The sequence below is a fragment of the Chiloscyllium plagiosum genome, chromosome 6 (genome assembly GCF_004010195.1).
Source record: "Chiloscyllium plagiosum isolate BGI_BamShark_2017 chromosome 6, ASM401019v2, whole genome shotgun sequence".
NCBI classification, from domain to species: domain Eukaryota; kingdom Metazoa; phylum Chordata; class Chondrichthyes; order Orectolobiformes; family Hemiscylliidae; genus Chiloscyllium; species Chiloscyllium plagiosum.
The window spans coordinates 45,175,436-45,200,045 of NC_057715.1; the positions used below are offsets into that span (position 1 = coordinate 45,175,436).

Genomic DNA, 24,610 nt, shown 5'->3' on the forward strand with positions numbered 1-24,610 from the left:
TTTTCCAGCAACACATTTTCAGCTCTGCTCTCCAGCATCTGCAGACCTGACTTTCTCCTCATAGATTAAAAGGGGTAAATGTAGGGGTATGGGTGGGTTGCGCTTCGGCGGGTCGGTGTGGACTTGTTGGGCCGAAGAACCTGTTTCCACACTGTAAGTAATCTAATCTAATCTAATCTAATCTACCATCTTGAAAAAGACCCCTTTATCTCCACTTTCAGCTTTCTAGCAGTCAGCCAATCCTCTATCCATACCTATACCTTGCCCCAACACTGTGGGCTCTTATTTAGCAGGCTCCTGTGCAACACCTTTTAAAGGCCTTCTGGAAATCCAAATAGATCACATCCAATGGCTCTCCTGTGTCTAACTTGCTCATTACCTCCTGAAAGAATTCTAACAGATTTATCAGACGTGACATCACATTGACGAAGCTGTGCTGACTTAGCCCTATTTTACCATATACATCCAAGTACCACGCAATCCGATCCTTAATAATGGACTCTAAAATCTTACCAATGACAGACGTCAGGCTAACGGGTCGATAGTTTCCTGTCTTCTGCCTCTCTCTCTTCGTAAACAGGAGTGTTACATTAGCCATTTTCCAGTCCTCTGCAACCCTCCCTGACTCTAGTGATTCCTGAAAGATCACCACCAATGCTTTCACAATCTCTTCAGCTATCTCCTTCAGTACTTTGGGCTGGTAGTCCATCTGGTCTGGATGATTTATCCACCTTCAGGTCTTCAGTTTCTCCAGCATCTTCTCTTTAGTGATGGCCATTACACTCACCATTCCCCCCAACTCTCTTGAAGTTCAGGTATGCTGCTGGTGCCTTTCACTGTGAAAATTGAGGCAAAGTACCTATTCAGTTCATCCACCATTTCTTTGTTCCCCATTATTACTTCTTCAAACTCATTTTCCAGTGATCTAATATCCACTCTTGCCTCTCTAATATTACTTAAACATCAAGAAAATCTCCTGCAATCCTTTTTTATATTACTAGCTCATTTGCCCTCATATTTCATCTTCTCCCTTCTTGTTGCCTTTCCAGAGTTATTCTCTACTGTTTTTAAAGGTGTTCTAATCCTCTGGTTTCCCACTAATCTTTACCATATTGTCTACCTTTTCTTCTCCTTTTGTGCTGTACTTGACTTTCCTTGTCAGTCATGGTTGCTTCGTCCATCCCTTAATTTGCTTCTTCTTCCTTGCGATGAATTTTTACTATGCCTCCCAAATTACCCGCAATAACTCCTGCCAATGCTGCTTCACTGTCTTCTCTGTTAAACTCTCCTTCCAATCACCGCTGGCCAGCTCCTCCCTCATATCTTAGTAGTTACTTTTACTGAATTGTAATACTGTTACATCTGATTCCACCTTCTCCCTCTCAGAGTGAACTCTATCATAATATAGTCATTATCCCCTCGGGGCTTCTTCACCTTAAGCTCCCTAATCAAGTCTGTCTCATTACACATCACCAAATCCAGAATTGCCTATTTCCTAGTCGGTTCCAGAAAACCATCTTGAAGACATTCCATGAATTCTTTTTCTTGAGATCCACTACCAACCTAATTTTCCCAGTCCATCTGAAGGAGACAGAAACTATTTGAAGAGAGATATTGTGGGCAAAATGTTGGCAAATTAAGTATAATGTGGAAAAGTATGAAGGAAAAACAAAAGAACAGAGCATTATTTAAATGACAAAAAAACGGCAGAAAGCTCCAACACAAAGGGACTTGGGGTACTTGTGCATAAAACTCCCCTCCCTACTCCGCCAAGGACATGCAAGTTCTAGGCCTTCTCCACCGCCAAATCCGAGCCACCTGATGACTGGAGATTGAACAACTCACCTTCCACCTTGGGACCCTCCAGCCACACGGAATTAATGTCGATTTCACCAGTTTCCTCATCTCCCCTCCCCCCAGTCCCCTGCTCCCCCCACTCCCAACATTTCTGATGAAGATCTTATGCTCGAAACGTCAACTCTCTTGCTCCTCGGACACTGCCTGATCTGCTGTGCTTTTCCAGTGCTGCACCTTTTGACACAGAAATCTAGGTCACAGGTACAATAGGTAATCAGGAAGGCTGGTGCAATGTTGGACTTATATCAAGGGTGTTGGAATACAAGACTAGGGAAGTCTTATTGCAACTGTACCAAGTACTGGTGACACCACATCTGACAGAGTAAATGCTGAGAGGATGTATTCCCATGTGGAAGAGTCTAGGACCCTAGAACATAATCCCAGAATAAAGGAACAGTAAATTAAAATTGAGATGACGAAGGTCTTCTTCTCTCAGAGGTTTGAATCTTGGCAACAGTGGGGGCAGAGTCTATTTGTATATTTAAGGCTGAGACAGATTCTTGAATCAGCCATGATCCTATTGAATGACAGAGCACACTCAATGGGATGAATGACATTCTCCTGTTCCTATTTCTTACAGTGTATACCTGTTCCTATCCCTCGACTATCTGCGTTGTCTATTGTTCCTGTCCCTCGACTGTCTGTATTGTCTATTATTCTTGTCCGTCGATTGTCTGCATTGTCTATTGTTCCTTCCAGCTCAGCAAGAAAACCTACATCCAGAACCTCAACCTACAAATCTTCTCAAAACTCGCTGCCTGTCCCTCAACCATCCATGTGGTCAACTCCTGTTCTCATGACTTGTGTTCTCTTCTGATTTTATGATGAAGAACTCTCCCAAAATGTGGTGACCAGAACTGGAAGCAATATTTCAAGACGAGGCATATCAGAGCTTTATCCATGTTCAGCATATTATGCTGTTTTGTATTCAGTATCTCTATTTATGAAGTCGTACAAGACATATACTTTGTTAGCTCTTTATCAATATTTCCTGTTACCTTCAAAGATGATCCCCAAGTTCCTCTGTCTTTCTTCAGATTAAGAATCATAGAATTTTATAATGTAGGAGGAGGCCATTGTTTTCTGTACCAGCTTCTGAAAGAGCTAACCAGTTATTCCCACTCTTCAGCCTTATTGCCATAGTGCTCTAACTACATCTTTATCCAGCTCTCTTTTGAAACCTCTTTTGGAACCTCTCTCCACCTTCTAATGTTCTCCCAGGCAGCACATTCTAAAATCCTAACATCTCTGCATAAAGAAGTTTCTCCTCATCTTACTGATGATCTTGAAATTGTGACCATTTAGTTACTGACATATGACCTAGTGTAAACAGAATATCAATTACCATGTCAAAACTATTTATAATTCTGCACACTTCAACGGCTCACCTCTTAATCTTCTTGACTCAAGGAGAATAAGACCAATCTCTCTCATCTTTCCTTGAATGTAAAATCTCTCATTCCTGGTATCATTCTAGTAAATCTTCTTTGCATTCTCTCCAGGGCTTTAACATGCCTCCTTCAATAAGGTGTCCAGAAATGAACATAATAATCCAAATGTAGTATGACCAAAGATTTTTAGAGATGCAGCACCACTTCTTTGCTTTTATAGTCTATGCCTCTATTCATAAACACAAGAATCCTATAAGCCATTTTTTACAACTGTTTCAACTTGTCTGGTGAACTTCAGTGAATCACGCACAAGAACCCTGGGGTCCCTTTGTTTCTGGACTCCCCTCAATGTTGTACCATTCAGCCTGCATTGTCTTTCCATATCTCTTCTATCAAAATGCATTACCTCACATTAAAATTCATTTGCAAAATATCTACCCATGTGACCATACGCTCTATCTCCCTCATATCAAAGGTTCCCTTATGTATTGCCTTTGTTAGAAGAATGTGTTTGCCTGTACCTCAACCATTTTTTCCTTAAAGACTCATTGTTCCATTTTGGTTTTATACCTGTCAATCCTCCATTTTATTCTGGCTAGATTCCTTTTCGTTACATTGAAGTCTGTCCTCTTCCAGTTTAGAAGTTCTACTGCAGTTTGTTCATTGGTCATCTTTAATACCGATCTAACCCTCATTTCACAACAATTGGTCTTATTCAAATGGCCCTCACAGATCTTTGATTCACATTATCATCTCTTTTTCAAATCCTGCACCATGGTGGGCCAAGAATCAATGGTCAAAGAAGTTGCCCTCAACACAATTAACCACTGTCAACTATCAAACTCATATAGTTCACTAATGTTCTTTTGGGAGAGAAATTTGCTGTCCTTACCTGGTCTAGCCTGCATATGACACTTGACTCACAACAATATGATTGAATCTTATCTGCTTGGAGATAGTGAGGACTGTGGATGCTGGAAAGTCAAAATCAATAAAATGTGGAACTGGAAAAAGCACAACAGGTTAAGCAGCATCAGAGGAGCAGGAGAGTTGACATTTCAGGCAGGATCCTCTGCTCTCTGGGTAAATAGGGATGGTTAACAAATACTGATCTCACCAGTGAAGCCAACATCCCAAGAACAAATTAAAAACAAACAAAATAAATCATTTGATGTTTACCTAACTCCACAATTCCCAATGTGTCTTTTGCTGTTATATTTATCTTTTTAAGATATCATGCTAGCATCCTTGCTTTTAATCTCTCCATACTCCAGACAGCATTGGAACCAATCCCTGTCACAATTCCACTTTGAAAATGTCCATCATACCTTTATATTCTTTTAGTTCCTCCAATTTACGATCCATGTTTTCAGTTGTTCTCATGTGTAGTGCTGTAGCTCCTTCAACCCCGTCACCCTCATTGGGCCTCATCTCTACATCCCTTGCTCTTGGTCCTACAAAATTAAACAAAAAGTTTTCTTTGTGTTATTATTGCTGCATGATTAACCTGAAACCTCTGCAGCAAAATTCATCTGCAACTGCACCCTCAGGCCAATAAATAAGCATACAGGTTATCTTTATATGACACCTTTATGTCATCCAATGTTCCAAAGTGCAGCACAGCATTGTCAAGTAAAGTATGACTCCAAGCCATGTTTGTGGATTTTTGGTTAATGACCAAAATATTGGTTTCCTCAAAGAGGACAGTGAGGTAGACTATTTAGAATGAAGAGGAAATTCCAAAGATTGGGGGTCTGCCAACTGAAGATACAGTGACTAAACGTAGAGTGATTCTGATGGGGAATGCAGAAGATGACAGAATTAGCAAGTGTAGATATCACAGAATTGTGGGCCTGCAGGAATTTACCTCAATAGAGAGAAGTGAGGCCATGGTGGCTTTGAAAACCAAGATCTGAACTGTAAAATCAATTCATTGTATATCAGCGAACACAGAGGTGATAAGCAACAGCATTCTGAGACCCAGAAAGCAGAGTTGTGAATGATCTCAAGTTTTACAGCAAGCAGAATGTGGACCCCAGCTAGAAATACATTGGAATAGTCAAGTGTGGACGTGACAGAAGCATTAATGAGGGTTTCAACTGCATTGGGTGACCTACAAATGTGGAAATTGCTGTTATTAGTGATGGCACAGGTATGAGATCAGAAGCTTATCTCAAGACCAAGCTTGTGCAGCCCTTGTGATAGAAAGTTTATAAACAGACTGGCTTTATTGGGGAGACAGGTTGAGTCATTAGCAGGACAATATAGTTAGGAGTGGGGACTGAAAACAATTACTTCACATTTCCTAATATTCAATCAGTGGAAATTCCTGCTCATCCAATACTGGATGTTAGATAAGCAGTTTGCTAATTAAGGAACAATGGAGGGTTATCAAGTGATACCAGAGTACTAGTGTCAAGATTAGAGTGGTGCTGGAAAAGCACAGCAAGTCAGGCAGCATCGAAGGAGCAGGAAAATCGATGTTACTGATGAAGGGCTCCTGATGAAGGGCATCACTGATGAAGGGCTCCTGCCCAAAACGTCGATTTTCCTGCTCCTCAGATGCTGCCTGGCCTGCTGTGCTTTTCTAGCACCACTCTAATCTTGACTCTGATCTCCAGCATCTGCAGTCCTCACTTTCACCTACTCCAGAGTACCAGTATGACAGTGGGAACAAAAGTCTCTCAAGTGATTCTCTCGATGATAATTAAACAGATAATTCTGGGAGCAGGTGTATGTGGTTCATCCAGCTGAGTTACATGAGAAAAGATGACAGCCTAACCATGTTAAAGGCTGCAAACAGGTCACACATGATGTCATTAATGACTGACAAGGGAGGTACTGTGGCAGAGCAGAAACCCATTTGCAGAGATAAAGCATGGAGTTCTAAGAAAAGGGGGCATAGATTTGAAAAGCAATAACCCTCTGTGAGATTGGTGATTCACCTGATTGTAATGCTTTACTTGTTACTACATTATGTGCAGCTAAATTTAAGTCAATATCGTTGGTGCTTTGGTGTTGTTCTCTCTTTCTTGTTGAGATACCGAGGTCATCTTGACTATAGCTCAAGGGTTTAGGAAAACAGGAAGTTGACTTGTGCGTAGGGGATAGAGGCAGGGTGCTTGCAGAGTCTCTCCACTCTGCAGACACCCTGCCTCTATTCCTGATGAAGGGCTTTTGCCCGAAACATCGATTTTCCTGCTCCTCGGATGCTGCCTGACTTGCTGTGCTTTTCCAGCACCACTATAATCTAGACTCTGGTTTCCAGCACTTGCAGCCCTTGTTTTTACTCTGTGTGTAGGGGATGTCATAGGTTTCAGTGAATACAGATAGATTGCAAAACAAAACAGATACCAACAACACCGTGCAACACATCTACATTTGCAGCAAGAAAATAGTTCTGAAGATGCACTAATGCAACCATTTTGATAAGGTCCAGAGTCAATTAAGGAAAAAGCAAATTTCAGAAGCTGTTTTCTCTCAAATACTGTCAGCATTACAAGATAATCAAAAGGTTTTACAGTAATGAATGTCATAGCTTATAAAGGCAGTACCACAAACAATAAAAGCTAAAATCAAAACAGTAACTAGTGTCATCATATTGCCATTACACATTTTGAAAGACACACCTCAGTAAATCGCACTCCGCTGCATGAAAACATCTTACAGTACATAATCCATATTACTCAGAGACGGCCTGACTATATTGAAGATACAGGAGAAGATTCATTCATTTGGCTGTACAATGAAGAACTTGGTGTATCACACCAAGCCACTTTTAAATGTAAATAGATATTAATATGAAAAGCATCATGCCAAGATATCATATCCACATAATATCAGAGACATGTGGATATTGAATGCACAGGACAGCTAGTGAATGTAAGTCCTGGTGATGGATGAATTGGGATATTCAATGTGGCATGTCAAACATAATCAGCCCCAGCAGTGGATGAAGCCTTTATACCCAGATGACGTTGCATTTACTTTTGGACTAAAGTAGCATAGGACTTAATCACAGTGCACAGGGAAGACTACATCATTATGGCAGATTACTTTGCTAAACTTTATTTTGATGACTTAGCAACACAATGACCATGACTACTGACACAATGACCACTATTTTCAAATTATGTAGTGTTCTGAATCAGTTCTCATAATGACACCAGTTCACTGGCAAACTGTTTCAAGATATCTATACTACAGGGCAGCACGGTGGCACAGTGGTTAGCACTGCTGCCTCACAGCGCCAGAGTCCCGGGTTCAATTCCCGACTCAGGCGACTGACTGTGTGGAGTTTGTACGTTCTCCCCGTGTCTGCGTGGGTTTCCTCCGGGTGCTCCGGTTTCCTCCCACAGTCCAAAGATGTGCAGGTAAGGTGAATTGGCCATGCTAAATTGCCCGTAGTGTTAGGTAAGAGATAAATGTAGGGGTATGGATGGGTTGCGCTTCGGCGGGGCGGTGTGGACTTGTTGGGCCGAAGGGCCTGTTTCCACACTGTAAGTAATCTAATCTAATCTATAAGAGATATATGTGGAGTGATCCAAATCACATCATCATCCCACAATTCATTCTCAAATGGTCTATCTGAGTGTATAGTGCATACTATCAAATCAATGATTTTAAGGTGTCCAGAAATACAAGATTTTCACATTGCATTGCTGTATTTTCATGTAATACCAAAGGAAAAGGGATTACAATCCTCAACACAACACATTCTTTGAAAGTATTTATAAAACTCCTGTCCAGCAACCAATTATAAGCTGTTTCTAAGACATATGGCAACTTCTTCATAAATAGAGGAGAGTGAAAGAGATACACAATAAGCGAGCAGGTAGAGAACTACCAAAACTATACACTGGATGGAGAATGTGAGTTAGAAATACAAATACTTGGATATCACCAATAGTTTCTAGGGTAAGCAACCAGTCCAAATCGTATGAAGTCATCTGTGATTACAGTACTACAATGTGAAGGAAAAGAAGTCAGCTAATACTTGCCATATCAATCGTACATGAAGGAAGTAACAACAATGATGGTTGTGCAGTGATGTTGAATGCCATCAATCGATAGCAAACCAATCAAATTGGTCAAACAAGTGTTGCAGAGAACAACACTTACCTCTGCACATTGGTACAGTCGCCAGATCAGGACAAGTTGTCAAACCTCCAAAATGTTACATTGATGTTTGAATTGTTAGTCTTTTAATTTCTGTTTTAGCTGTTTGCGTTATTATTAAATTGACAACATGTAGCTATGCAGAACCATGCCTTTCTGTTTGGGATAAACTTTTATTTTGGTACAAAGGGAGATATTGTATTATGTCTGACAGTCAGTATGTTTGTACATATCTTTCAATATGTGATGGCATATAACCTAAGAATATAAAGATCTCATTCCCTATGTTACCTTGTATAACTTTAAATGGAACACTACTAGAAACAAGATCCTTTTTTATACTTTGTTGGTGTGAAATCAATCCAATTTCACATATGTGTATGCAGCTTTTGAAGTGTCCTTTGTTTCTAGGTATATCTTGAATCTACTTTCAAGAATTTAACAAGGCTCTTAGACAACACCTTCTAAACCCATGACCACTTCCATCTAGAAGGACAAAGGAACACCGCCATCTTGAAAGTATTTGGGGTGTGTCTATCTTATGTATGAGTTCATGTTTTTATACTGTCCCTTTGAATATATTTCAACATAAAGTATATACTTTGCTCATAACTGATTTTTAAAAATGTCCTTGCAGATTAACACACACCATCCATCCATGAAATAAAATCTCAAACTTAGCACATGGATCAAATCATAGCTTCAAATGGTGTCACACTTTACATTTTTTTTTAAAAATAAGTTGTCAGTTATTTTACATTAGTGCCAAGCTTTACATTAGTGATTGTCTTTTTGTCTGGAATTAATTACCTTCACATGCATCTTGACACTATAACTAGTTTTTCTGTAGGCAGCATAGATATTTCTAATTCAACAATTTAACAGGGTAATTAACCTCAAAACCAAACATTAAATTTCAAATTACTCAAATTCCAACTTAAAAATGATTTTGGTCAAAAATCTCAAGCCTCCATATACAAGTTTAAAAAGTTCAACTCTTTTAAAATAGAAATGTTGGTGTAATTCAGTTCTTACATTTAAACTGGCTGTGCTGTTCCCATCAAGACATGCCTGAGCAAGATATATGGATACGAGAGAAAATAGAAGTCAGAACAAGGCAACTTACTGATTCAACGTTTCCTTAATTTATAAATTTTCCTTCCAATATAAATCACTATGTTAGATAAGATCGTATTTGAGGGATTATTTTGAAGTACTATATTTCACTAAAGTACTATATTTAAGCTTCACTAAAATTTCCGACAATTTTCAACTTCAAAACTCTTTTTTTGATATACATTAATGTTGTTTTTTCTTGAATTTTGCTTCTATGTTTTTCATATCTTGCTGGACTGCTGTTGGACATTCTGATTCATACCCAATCCAATCATATTTTTTTTTAAAAATAGGCCAGAGGACATTGGCATCACTTGCAGTGTTTAGTACTTATGCCCATGCTAATTACTTTTGATAAGTTTGACTGAGCTGCTTTCTTGAACTGCTGCAGTTGATATGCCATAGGTAGATCCACAATAATGTCAGCGTGGGACTTCCAGAGTTTTGACCCAACAAAAGTGAAAGAATTTAATACATTTCTACATCAGGATGGTGAGTGACTTAGAAGGGAACTTGTAGGTGGTGGCGTTCCATGTATCTGCTGCCCTTGTCCTTCTCGATTAAAGTGGTCATGGGTTTAGAAATTGTTGTCTAAGGAGCCTTGTTAAATTTCTGCAATACTTCTTGTAGATGGAACACACTGAAACTACTGAGCATTGACATCTCTCTCATCTGTTGGTGTTAACAGATATTTCAAATATTCCTGCACTGACTACTATCCTTCTTTTCTATTTGGTTTCTAACAAGACCAGTTCACAGACAATGTTTCAGTTTCATAGAAGTAATTTGCTAAATTATGCTGGACGTTGGGATGTCAAAACTATTCCAAAAAAAGTGATTTCAGGGAGTTAGGCTGGAAGCTAAAAAGAAAGACAAGCAGAGTAGTAATCGCAGGATAACTACCGGTGCCACATGCTAGTGAGGCGAGGAACAGGGAGCGAGTGCAGCTAAACACGTAGCTACAGATACGTAGATCATTGGGATACCTTCTGGGGAAGGTGGGACCTGTATATGAAGGGTTGCACTTAAATTGAAAGGGCACCAATGTCCTGGGCAGGAAATTTGCAAGACCATTTCAGGAGGGTTTAAACTAATTTGGCAGGGGGATGGGATCCAGAGCTACAGATCATAGGAGAGGGTAGTTGTTGAATAGGTAGAGATAGAATTCAGAGAGTCTGTCAGGAAGGATACACAGTTAATAGGGCAAAAGGATAGGTTAAAATATGTCTTCTTCAATGCAAGCAGTATCAGGAATAAGAGTGATGAACTTAGAGCATGGATCAGTACTTGGAACTACGATACTGTGGCCATAACAGAGACATGGATTTCACAGGGGCAGGAATGGTTGCTGAATTTTCCAGGGTTTAGATCTTTTAAGAAGAACAGGGAGGGGTGTAAAAGAGGAGGGGAGGTAGCATTGTTAATGAGAGAGTGGTGCATCACAGCTGCAGAAAAGGAGGTTGTTGAGAAGGGTTGGTCTATTGAGTCAGTCTGGGTAGACAGAAAAGGAGCAGTCACTTTATTGGGTGTTTTCTATAGACCCCACAATAGCAGCCATGAGATGGAAGAACAGATTGAACAGTTTATCTTGGAAAGGTACAGCTGTAACAGAGTTGTTGTTATGGGTGACTTCAACTTCCCCAATATTGATTGGAACCTCCTTAGTGCAGATGGTCTGGATGGAGCTGATTTAGTTAGGTGTGTCCAGGAACGATTCCTGACTCAGTATGTAGATAGGTGGACTGGGGGAGGCCATATTGGATTTGACGCTAGGCAACGAACCAGGCCAGGTGTCATATCTCTCAGTGGGAGAGCATTTCGGTGATAGCGACTCCAACTGCCTCACATTTACCATAGCCATGGAGAGGGATAGGAACAGATAGTATGAAAGATATTTAATTAAGGGAGGGGAAATTATACTGCTATTAGACAGGAGCTGTGGAGTATAAATTGGGAACAATTGTTCTACGGGAAATGCACATCAGAAATGTGGAGGCTGTTTAAGGAGCACTTGTTGCAAGTGTTGGATAACTTTGTCCCACTGAGACAGCCAAGGTATGGTAAGGTGAAGGAGCCTTGGATGAAAACAGCAGAGGAGCTTCTTGTCAAAAGGAAGAAAACTTACTTAAGGTTGAAGAAGCAAGGATCTGGCATAGCTTTAGAGGATTATAGGGTAGCTAGGAAAGAACTCAAAAATGGACTGAGGACTGAGGGGGCATGAAAAAGCTTGGCAGGAAGGATTAGGGAAAACCCAAAGGCATTCTACACGTATGTGAGGAATAAGAGAATGATCAGTGAGAGGGTAGGACCAATCAGGGATAGTGGAGGGAATTTGTGTCTTTCGTCTAAAGACATAGGGGAGACCCTAAATGAGTTTTTTGCTTCAGTATTCATGAGAGAGAAGGACCTTGTTGATAGTGAGAACACCGTGGACCAGGTTAATAGGCTTATATTAATGATGTGGATGTACTGGAAATTTGAGACTGGATATATCCAATGTTAGTAGGGGAAGCGAGGAATGAGATTTCTGTGCCTCTGGCGATGATCTTTGCATCCTCACTCTCCACAGTAGTAGTACTGGATGATTGGAGGGAGGCAAATGTTGTTCCTCTGTTCAAGAAAGGAAATAGGGAAATCCCTGGGAATTACAGACCAGTCAGTCTTACGTCTGTGGTAAGCAAGATACTGGAAAGGATTGTGAGATAGGATTTATGACTATTTGGAAAAACATAGTTTGATTAAAGATAGTCAACATGGCTTTATGAGGGGCAGGACATGCCTCACAAGCCTTATTGAGTTCTTTGAGGATGTGACGAGACAAGTTGACAAAGGTCGAGCAATGGATCTGGTGTCTATGGAGAAAGTGAAGACAGCAGATGCTGGAGATCAGAGTCAAGAGTGTGGTGCTGGAAAAGTCAGGCAGCAGGTCAGGCAGCATCTGAGGAGAATGATGTTTTGGGCATAAGTCCTGACGAAGCCTCGCCGATTCTCCTGTTCTTCGGGTGCTGCCTGACCTGCTGTGCTTTTCCAGCACCACACTCTTGACTATGGTGTCTATGGATTTCAGTAAGGCATTTGATAAGGTATCTCCACGGTAGGGTGGTTCAGAAAGTTAGGAGGTATTGGATACAGGGAAATTTGGCTGTCTGGATACAGAATTGGCTGGCCAAAAGAAGACAATGCGTGGTAGTGGATGGAAAGTATTCTTTGTAGTTTTTATAAATGACTTGAATGAAGAAGTGGAAGGGGGAGTTAGTAAGTTTGCCGATGACACAAAGGTCGGTGGTGTTGTAGATAGTGCAGACTACAGCCAGACATTGTCAGGATGCAAAGCTGGGCTGAGAGTGGCAGATGGACTTCAACCTAAATAAATGCGAAGTGATTCATTTTGGAAGGTCATATTAGAATGGTGAATACAAGGTTAACCAGATTCTTGCCAGTGTAGAGGAACAGAGGGATCTTGGGGTCCATGTACATAGATCCCTCAAAATTGCCACCCAAGTTGACAGGGTTGTTAAGAAGGCATATGGTGTTTTGGTTTTCATTAACAGGGGGATTGAGTTTAATAGAGGGAGGTTTTGCTGCAGTTCTATGAACTGTGGTTAGACCACACTTGGAATATTGCGTCCATTTCTGGTCGCCTCATTATAGGAAGGATGCAGATGCTTTACAGGTTGCAGAGGAGATTCACCAGGATGCTGTCTGGGTTCAAGGGTGGTTGAGTGAGCTAGGGCTTTTCACACGGGAAAGAAGAAAGTAGAAAGGTGACTTGATAGAGGTGTACAAGGTAAGGAGATGCATAGATGGAGTAGACAAAGACTTTTCCCCAGGACAGAAATGGCTTTCATGAGGGACCATAATTTTAAGGCGATTGGAAGAAGCTATAGGGGAGATGTCAGAGGTAGGTTCTTTATGCAGAGAGTGGTGGGTGCGTGGAATGCACGGCCCTCAGTGGTTGTAGAGTCAGAGACATTAAGGATATTTAAGCAACTGCTGGACAAGCAGATGGATAGCAGTAAATTGAGGAGTGTGTAGTTTAGGTTGATCTTAGATTAAGATAAATGCTCGTCAAAACATCGTGGGCTGAAGGGCCTGAACTGTGCTGTACTGTTCTATATTCTATGTTCTAAATTCAAATTACAGCATCCCTTCCAGTTATTATGGGAGGGCTCCTTCAAGCGAAAAGTGATTGAGTGTGGATTAGGATTCCATATTTCTGGCCTAATTTGAATTCACCTGTTCAGTAAACAATAGAAAATTTATTGCATTATTGCAATTATTTATAAATTATGTAACTATGATTACAGAGATCATTAAGCTCACACAAACTTCTGATTTGTGTCCAACAAGGTCATTCTTTACCCTGACCAATTTTTGTGGCACAACCACAGATGCTGGTCCTTACTGCACTCAATCAAGTACAACCCTTTCATATGTACATGCAGCATTAGACTTCCCCTTTCTTTTCTCTTTTTAAATCCAAGCATTCTCATTTCTTTTTTGAAGATCATAAAATACCTACCTGAAAGCAGGCCACTCAGCCCATCAAATCAACACTGGCCCTCAGAAAAGCATTCCCACCTGTAACCCTGTATTTCCCTTGGCTAACCCACAAATCCCTGGGCAATATGGGCTATTCTACACTATAGGCAATCTAACATGGGCAATCCACCTAATCTGTACATCTTTGGACTGTGAGATGAAACCAGGACCTGGACGAAACCACACAGACACAGAAAACGAGCAAACTCCACACCTGAGCCTGGAATCGAGCCCGGGTCCCTGGCGCTGTGAGGCAACAGTGCTAACCACAGATCTACCGTGCTGCTCAGTAGAAATCTAACTGTTATCCTTTTTGAATTCTAATTTTTCTTCTGCTTAATCTGTTTTGAAACTAATTGGAGCTTGGTCTATCAGCAGTTCATCTAGACTCCTCACAACAACATTTTTTTCTTCCTTCAGCTTCATGTGCTGAGACAGTTTATCAACTATCTCCATCTTCTTTAACTGCTTATTTTAAGCTGAACCCCATTTTCTCTGCTACAGCCTTGAAAACATTTTTCTGGCTGTTTCAAGGCAGAAAGAAATAACATTTTCCTTTCTATAAAGACCCGAGAATCAAAGATATTCATTGTGATTCCCGTGAATACAACAAATGTAAATATAAAGTCCTGTCTGTTTAAATTCTGTAAGGTTTCAGCAACTACATCTCACAACCTAGTTCACGTTCCCTTTATTTCGTTAGATGAGGACATGACTAGCTATTTAATTAAGAGTCAACCACATTGTTGTGGGTCTGGAGTCACATTTAAGTCACACCAGTCAAGGTAGGCAGGTTTCTTTTCCTAAAGGACATCAGTGAACCAAATGAGTTTTTATGACAATTGACAATGGTTATATGGTCACCATTAAGCCAACTCTTTTGCTGAATTGAAATATCACCAGCCGCCATGGTGGGATTCGAACACAAGTCACAGAATATTAGTCTAGCATTCTGGATTACTAGCCCAATGACATTATTATTGCATCACCTCTGCCTCCTGTAAGTTGATCAAAGACAAGTCTCAAATTTTATTAAAGTTCCCATGAAGACCGGAACAAAATATTCTAATTATCCAAATGATTTCCATGAGAAAATGAATGAATGAAATCTCCTATTTGATAACTTTTGCTTTAAGAATAAGCAAAAATTAAAACAGTTTAAGAAAAAATAAGTTAAGATAGTCTCTCAGATAATCTCCCAACAATCTCACTGAAAGTAGCCACACAAGTAGATACGGTGGGAAAGAAGGTATATGGCATGCTTGCCTTTATTGGTCAGGGAATTGAGTACAAGAGTCCAGATGGCATGTTGCAGCTTTATAAGACTTTGATTAGGCCACACTTAGAATATTGTGTTCAATTTTGGTCACTACATTACAGGAAAGATATGGAGGCTTTGGAAAGCGTGCAGAAGGTGTTTACCAGGATGCTACCTGGATTAGAGTGTATGAGCTGTAAGGAGAGGCTAGAAAAACTCAGGTTGTTTTCTCTGGAGTGGCAGAGGCTGAGGAGCAACTTAATAGAAATATGTAAAATTATGAAATGCAAAGATAGAATTTATGGTTAGAATCCTTCACCCAGAGTTGAAATGTCTAATACTAGGGGGCAAGTATTTCAGGTGAGAAGGGAAAATTCAAAGGAGATATGAGGGGCAAATGTTTTATGCAGAGAATGATAGAAGTCTGGAACGTACTGCCAGGGGTACTGGTGGAAACAGATACAATAGGGATGTTAAGGGACTTTTAGATAAGCACATGAATATGCAAGGAATGGAAGCATTTAGACCAAGGGCAGGCATATGTGATTACTTTAATTTGGCTGAAGGGTCCATTCTTCTGCTCCACAGATCTATGTTCTATATTTTCAAGATCCTGGATGGAGAATGCGTGGGGTGAGAAGGTAGTAGAAGATTGAAAAATAATGTATTTGACACTCTATTGATGAATGGACAGAAGGAAAATCTTAGTAAACTACAGGCTGGTCAGTTGCCAGTAATGGTTTCAAAATAGTAATCAGTGATTAAAAATGTCAGGCCCTGGGAAAGGATTGTGTTCATTAAGGAGAATCAGCAAGAATTGCATAGGCAGTTTCTTTAATTTGACTAATTAAATCTTTTGACACAGTAACAGAGAAAGTTGATGAAGGTGAATGAAAACAAAAGAACTGCAGATGCTGTAAATCAGAAACAAAAATAGAAATTGCTGGAAAATCTCAGTAGGTCTGCCAGCATCTGTGGAGATAAAGCAGAGTTAATGTTTTGGGTTGAGTGACCCTTCCTCAATAATTTTTGCTAACAATAGGCATTTAGGAATTTTGAACTAAGGTGGGAATCTGGAGTAAGGTTGCAGATGAACGGTTTGAATGATGGAACATCTTCAAACTGTTAAAGGTTTACATTTGTTCTTAAGTTCCTATTGTATATTTTGCAAGCATGTAATCCCTTTCAAATCTTGTTTTGAGCTTCAGATTGTAAAACATATTCCTTGAGCCATTCTGTTATTCTCCAAATAAACAGAAGACATACTGCTGAATGGAATTTGATTATTTTAACAGGTGCAGTACCGAAAGGGAATAGTAATCAAATAATCCAACACATTAGTGTAAGATTCATGTCAGAACTGCAGCTATATAGCTTCTGATATAGCCTCCATGTCACAATTATTCAACCACTGTTTAGTAAAAATCAACATGTCACAAGAGATCATTCAAATTTTTTTTATATACCTTAGAAGCAGTTACACAGTGATATCTATAATTAACATTTAATCTATAATGAATTAAAAGGCATGTTGGAAAGAACAGCAAACCTGGAGCAGAGTTGGTCACTCTCTATCAATGTACATACAACAAGAAAAGTCATAGTTTATGGGTTAAACAACTTTGCTGTTACATGTTTGAATATATGTGTAACACAGATATTTATTGTCCACTGGATTGTTTGAAATTTCAGTTTAGAAATATCAAGTGCAAAGGTCAACACACAAAAATACATCAATTCTTCCTTTTAGACTTTGAAAGCTTATCACAGATAGCTGAATAACAAAAGAGTGAATACCTGATTCCATTGTTGCCATCATGCCAGGCGATGTTAAACTTAAAGGGGGTTTTGTGCTTGGTTGGATTACTGGACTCTGGAGTCGAGGTTTAGGGGACGATGTCCATCCAGGGGAAGGAGCTGGAAGAGCTGGCGATTTGAGGTGGACTGGGGAAGTAGCTGCTGACCGAATAACTGAGGGAGACTTGATGGATGCTGCAGCCACTTGGCCAGACAGAATGCCAGTCAGCTGAGACGGTGTCTGTGGGGACTTGAGGTTCGTTGATGGCGAACCAACAACTGGGGACTGCACCTGTCTAATTGTTGGCGACTTCAAAGAATTCATCCCTGGAGAGCTTGCCTGGCTAGAAACATTCAAATCTGATGGCTTACGGCCTAGACCTCGTGGAGCTTTGTGAATCACATTGATAGTGCTCGGATTAGTGGAGACATTTGGAGGTAGTGGTGGTATGTGACTTAGCCTTGCATTGCTTCCTGTATTAGTTAATTGCTCAGAAACAAACTGATCCCTCGGGTTTCTTATTGCTCCTGGGCCTTGAGAGGTACCAGGAAGTGGAGGAGATCCCATGAAATCTTGTGATTGACCACTGAACTGGGACGGTAAGATTTTCGGCTGCTCAGCCAACATTTCTCCATTGTTTGATTGCCTTATTTTCATGTCATCTCCAGGACTCATATTGTGAGGTTGGCCTGTTCCAGATCCATGCTTTTGTGACACTGTCTGAGAGTTCATGCTCACTTCCAGGTTCATGTTGACATTCATGTTCATGTTCATGCTAGAGGACATCATTCCAACTTCCATTTCTCTGACTGGCCCTGACTGCAATGGCAACCCTTTAGGATCAGAAAATTCCATTCCGATAGGACTTGGAATGCCTTCTCCTGGTAACCTGGGAAAGATGTTGCCATTTGCAGGCTCCAGATGTCTTTGTAATTGCAACAATCTATTCATTTCCATTCCCACTCCAGGGGACATTCTTAGCTGCTTTTCAGGCAACTGCTGATGAAATAGATCATCTTGCATGTTCTGAGGATTCGGGAATCTCACCGCACGACCTGCCCCACAAAAGAGTCCTGGTCCATGAGAGAAATTTCTACTCTCTGTCATTTTTGGCATGTCATCTGGCCAGTTAACACCTGGGAGACCAAGTCTTGGTGCTGGATTTGGGCCGCCAGCAGAGTCAATGTCCGGATTCAACATTCCTGTAAAGCTGGGCATTCTCTGTAACCGATGTCCATGAATCCCTGAATGGTGTGTTCGACCTCTGGGATGCATCGTATTTGGAGGATTCACTCCTTGAAAAGATTCCGATCCCCCAGGAACCCACCCTTCTCCAGGGTTGATTTGATAAGGTGGTGGAGGCCCTCCAATTATCCTCCTTGGGCCATGCTGATGCATGAGGAGGTCTTGTACTGTCCTGGGGTGAACAGTCTGCTCCTGTTTTCTCCGTTTCTCCTCGTAGAACTCTTGCTGCAGCTTTAACCAGGCTAATTGTTCTGGAGTCATATGATCCACAAGCTCCTGTCCCACTTGCGAACTCATTACATTCTGTGGTGGCCCTCCATCAGCTGGCTGGAAAACAACATCGCGATGACCTGATGTCCCAAAGGACCGAGCCTCTGGCCGAGAGCTAGGCAGTTTTCCTACACTCGGTGACTGTGAAATCATGGATTTAGCAGCCCCTTCTGGCTTTTTAGATGGAACTTCATGCCCTGCAGTGTTCTGCATAGGACAACTGTCTGAAGTTCCTGCATGTTCACTTTCAGGAAAGAGCATTCTCTGAATGTCACGCAGTGTTTGTAATGAACGCTCCCTATGCTTCAACTGTTCTTGAGACAGACCTTCTGGATTTTCTCCAATATTCAATGTACTATCTGGCTGTGCTGCCTCCTTTGGCTCATTCTTTGACTCAGATTCTAAGCTACTTGTTGGTATATAAGCATTTGGCGCCACTACAGTGGGTGTTTGGTTACTGGGTACAGAGTTTCCACAAGAATCCTCAACAGATAAGGGTACAGAATTTTGGGGACTACCATCAGGAAACACTTTATTGTCCACGCCTGCATTGTCCTGATCAATAGTCTCATGGGAATCAACTTGCTTGGATATCAGACCCTGCTGTGATTGGTTCTGTAACATTCTTGTGGTATCTTGCTGGTTTTGTTTTTGCTTCTGTCGTGTACATGATTGCTGATGAGTTAGTGAAGCAAGGCAGTGAGCAGATAATTGTTTATTTTGCTGTAAAACACAAAAGTGAAAAATTGAATTTAATTATTTCAGGACAAGGTCAGTCATAGAGTCATAGAGATGTACAGCATGGAAACAGATCCTTTTGTCCAACTTGTCCATGCTGACTAGATATCTTAAAATTAGTCTCATTTGCCAGCATTCATATCCTTCTAAACACTCCCTATTCATATACTCACTCCAGATGCCTTTAAATGTTGTAATTGTACCAGCCTCCACCATTTCTTCTGGTAATTCATTCCATACATGCACCACCCTCTGTGTGAAAAGGTTGCCCCTTAGGTGCTTTTAAATCTTTCTCCTCTCACCTTAAACCCATGCCCTTTAGTTTTGGACTCCCCTACACTGGGGAAAAGATTAGATTCTCTACAGTGTGGAAACAGGCCCTTCGGCCCAACCAATCCTCCAAAGAGTAACCCACCCAGACCCAATTCCCTCTGCACCTAACATTATGGGCAATTTAGCATGACCAATTCACCTGACCTGCGCATCTTTGGACTGTGGGAGGAAACCAGAGCACCTGGAGGAAACCCACGCAGACACAGGGGGAATGTGCAAACTCCACACAGACAGTCGCCCAAGGCTGAGAATTGAACCTGGGACCCTGGCACTGTGAGGCAGCAGTGCTAACCACTGAGCCACTGTGCCACCCAATAAGCCTCCTCTAGCCCACTTGGCTATTCACTCTATCCATGCCCCTCATAATTTAAAAATATCCATAAGGTCACGCCTCAGCCTCCAATACTCCAGGAAAAATAGCCTGAGGCCAGTCAGCCTCTCCTTATGTCTCAAACCCTCCAACCCTGGCAACATCCTTGTAAATCCTTTCTGAACCCTTTCAAGTTTAACAACACCTTTCCTATACCAAGGTGACCAGATGTCAAATAAATATAGTTTGTTATCAATAGATAGCAGTCATAGGAAAGAGTCCTGAGCATAGCAAAGCACAAAAATCAGGTAACATAATCAAATGAATTAGAATAGCGTAGGGATAGCACTTAGACACTATAGCAGATCATTGGCATGCAACATATACACTCAATGGACCTTGCTTGAGGATATTTGTGTTGGTATGTGGAATCTTAAATTTCATTCTAGAACCTTAATTTTTTTGTTTTTCCCATTTAACAGTAATTTAGTGTCTATATTCTAAATTTCAGCTTGGCTTAAAAAGGAATATGCACGATCTCCACTAAAGAGCATATGAAACGAGTTAATTAAAGATATTTCTTCAACAGTGTTTTTTCGACCTGGAACTGCGATAACCTGGAGCATATCAACAGAGACATCTCAATGTAACACCTCAGGATTGCACCAACTGGGAGCTACAGGATGATAATGTGATCTAAGGCAAAAAGTCTGTAGGAGAAAGTGAGGATTGCAGATGCTGGAGATCAGAGTCGAGAGTGTGGTGCTGGAAAAGCACAGCAGGTCAGGCAGCATCCAAGGAGCAGAAGAATTGATGTTTTGGGCATAAGCCCTTCATCAGAAAAGTCTGTAGTAAATATTGCAATTTGACGGCTTTTGACTTAGATTCATTGAGCTGGAGGCCAATTTGCAGAATTGCAATACATTAGGGAAGAGGAAATTTATCTGTATACTTTGTAACAAGAGGTAGTCACATTTACTAGAATACGGTCTTCTGCTTTGATCAGTGGTCCAGGATAGTAGAATACAATTGCACGTGAGGCAGGTAAGGCAACCCAGAGCAGCAGTACAGGGGTCTTAGACTTTGCAATTCAAAAGGTTTGAGGCTCTATTAGCAACATAGAATTCAGACATATGGGTTGTCTGCCCCGTGACAAGGTTTAGGACATTTGCTCAGGAATAGAGAAGAACTTAGAGTCGGAGGAGTGACATCCTGCTGTCATGCTCCATGTATACACCAATGACATAGGTAAAACTAGAAAGATGTGCTGCATAGTCAGTATGAAAAGCCAGTTCCAATGACTCAACCTGATTATCTGCTGCACCTAGCTGCTAGTTTTGTGCATACTTACTCCCATGTCCCTTTATGTTGCAGCTTTCTGCAGTTTTACCTCATCAAATATTTAAGAGAACAAGACATTTACGAAGCTGGGAAAAAATGAATGGCTGTCTTTGTTAATTAATGATGGTATTAGCACAATGGAACATGAAGTATAATCTGGACAAATAGAAAGTCATAGAGTGACAAAAGAGGAAGGCAGATTATTATCTGAATAGTGATGGATTAGGAAGAGTGAGGTGCAATGAAACCTGGGTGTCCTTATATATCAGTCACTGAAAGTAGCCAGGCAGGTACAGCAGGGGGTGAATAAGGTAAATAGTATGCTGGCTTTTGTATTAAGAGGATTCAAGGACAGGAGCAGAGATATCTTGCTGCAATTGTACAGGATCTTGGCGAGAACATTTAGAAGGATTGTTTGCAATTTTGGTCTCCTTACTTGATGAAGAGTGTTCTAGCTATGGTAAAAGTGCAACAGAGGTTTATCAGACTGTTTTCTGGAATGACAAGACTGAAGAGAGGTTAGATCGGTTAGGACTCTATTCACTGGAGTTCAGAAGAATGAAGGGGTAATTTCATAGAAACCTATAAAACCCTAACAGCAATAGACAAGATAAATGCAGAAATTATATTTCTTATGACCATGAAGTCCAGAACTAAAGGTGACAGTCTCAGGATATAGGCAGGCATTTAGGACTGAGAGGAGAAATTTCTTAGAATGGGAAATTCACGACCATAGAAAGCAGTTAAGGCAAAACATTGAATGTTTTCAAGAAGTTAATTATAGTTCTTAGGGTTAAAGGGATCAAAGGGTACGGGGTGAAACAGGACCTCAATCAGATGATCAGTCATGATCATAGTGAATGGCGAACCTGGCTCAATGGACTGAATGGCCTACTCCAGCTACTTTTTTTTTCTATGTTTCTATGTTAATAGAGAGGGATGACCTAATTTCAAAAAACAAGAATGTACAAGGATAGGAGCAGTGAGATGAGATAAAGGGAAGAAGTCACTTGTGGGAGTGGTGGATCATAATTGTTTGAATTCTGCATTTAGTCTGATGGAGAGAAAGGTTAGTACAAAACTAATATTTAAAAATTTGATAAGGGCAAATATGAATACATGAAAGCAGAGCTAGCTAAGGCAAAGTGGCAAATTAGGTTAAAGGATAAGTTTTCATGATCCTAGTTGATGTTAGTACTGAATGAGTTAGATCTCAGAATGAAACATGGCTTGATAGACCATAAGTTTCTTTTTCAGTTGATGACTGTGGTGGTCAGTCATTGAACAAACCCAGACAAGGTTCCCAATGTTCTATGGCAGAACTTCACAGATTTACTAAACAAAAGAATAATGAAGAAAATATAAAATAAGACGGTTTTGAAAAGTCTGAACATAAACAGCAAAAGAGTTCATCCTTTTTCTCAGCAATATCTTTCAGAAACACTTTCATACCTTAACTCATTAATTTAATTTTATTTAACTAATGAGTTTGCAAGTATTTCCTATTAGTGACTTTCTATGACTTCATCAGATGTGATTCTCTACTTTACTTTCTCTTCCTGAAATAAATAGATCCTGCCTACTGAAAATTAAGAAAAGCCTTGTCTATCAAACCACTAAAACACTTTTAAGAGTCCCTTCCAGCTCTGAAAGCCTTGACAGTCACAAATTAAACTGTTTTTCTGCTGGTATGAAACTGTTCACTATTCAGCCAAAACCAGATTGCTGCCTCTGGCGATTCTTTCTGTAGTCATAACTTCGTAAATATTTCATCAATTAATTCTTCAGGTAGCTCATCTAGTCATTTACCTTAAGTCAAATGCTTTCTTGCAAATGACGTTTGAACTCACTGTTCATAAATGACTTTGACCTTTGTTAAAAGTAGTAAATTATCTTCACAGAACTAAAATCAAAAACACATCTACCTTTACTTATGTTTCCAAATTCCCAAATAATATTAATTTATCATAAACCTTCATCACAAGGTTAGTAGCGATGTAGTTGCAGACATTCAAGCAGATAGCTTAGCATACATAGAATAGATACATGCCAACAGGAATTAAAAATTCCAAAAGGAGGATGGACCACCCATATCTAACTATAAAAAAAAGACAATATTTTCAAACATAAAGAGAAAACATTTCACCAGAAAGATAGGTGACAGGTCAGAAGACTTGATAGAATATAAATGAAAAGCAAGGATTGACTAAAGCATGAAAAGGGAGGTGCAATGAGAGACTGAAAAAATGTTACCTCAAAACAGATTTTTAAAATAGTCTATACATATTTAAGAGAACAGGTAACATAGTGAGTCATAGTCATAGAGATATACAGCAACCAGAGACCCTTAACATAAGTTAAGTAGGTGGGCAAAGATCTGACAAATGGAATATGATGTGGGAAAATGTGAACTTGTTCATTTTGTCAAAAATAACTTTTAAAAGATGTACATTATCTAAACGGTAAGAGATTGCACAGCTCTGAGATGTTAACTGCTTTCCCCTCGCTGATGTTGTCAGATCCTTTGAGTTTATCTAACAAAGGTGTGGTCGTCTGTTTATACACACAGACACACACCTTAAAAGAAGGTGGGAAAGATGTCTGTACCCTAGGAGGATAAAGACAGTTGCAATTTAATGCTTTTTGAGTATTTGACTTCCAACTGTTTTGCTGTTGTTTTGTTCCTTCAGCAGAAAAAAAGTTTGCTGATGTTGAGTTCTCAGTGACTGGTGATTGTTCCAAGTTACTTTTTACTAATTGGGCATTGACCTTTGATGAGAGAGATACGTAGGGAAAGGAAGAGCTTCATAGCTCTTGCATCGCACCCTGCTGCTCTGACACAGTTGTTGAAATCTAATTCATGGCATGTTCTGGAATGTAATTCTATTGTTTTCCTTAACTGGTTAACTGGCAGGCATGCCTCTCATCTCCAAATGTGCGACATATTGCATACGTGTGAGTTCAATAGGTTGCAGATTTTTAATGCTTCCTTGTGTCAGATTCACTGTTTTGCAGTGAATCTCTCTCCCTGTTCTCATCAACTGCCTGGAAAGAGATTGTGCTTTAATTGTTCCTTTTTTTAAAAAATGGTAGCATATTTCCCTACTGTTTCTGTGTGTTGGCTTAACTTTGTAATGCATCGCTTTAAAAGATGAATTGTCCTGGTTATTGTTATGAAGATAGGTTGAAATGGAGATGGTGAATGGTCCATTTAAAGCCAATAAAGTAAGCAGCTTGTGAGTCCTTTTTGTTTTTTTAAATTGGGAACAATAGAAGCAACCTGAATGTGTGGG

At 40.2% G+C, this 24,610-nt stretch overlaps 1 protein-coding gene across 3 annotated transcripts in view; it reads right to left on the reverse strand.

Annotated features, from left to right (window-relative positions):
* The window catches only part of bcl9 (BCL9 transcription coactivator), a 175,372-nt gene that overhangs the window by 24,143 nt on the left and 126,619 nt on the right, over positions 1-24,610 (reverse strand). For all 3 annotated transcript variants that reach the window (XM_043691452.1, XM_043691453.1, XM_043691454.1), the window contains 2 exons: positions 17,080-19,318; positions 4,577-4,702 (listed from right to left, as the gene is read on the reverse strand). In XM_043691452.1, coding sequence (XP_043547387.1) covers positions 4,577-4,702; positions 17,080-19,318 — 2,365 coding nt within the window. The remainder of the gene's footprint in view (positions 1-4,576; positions 4,703-17,079; positions 19,319-24,610) is intronic.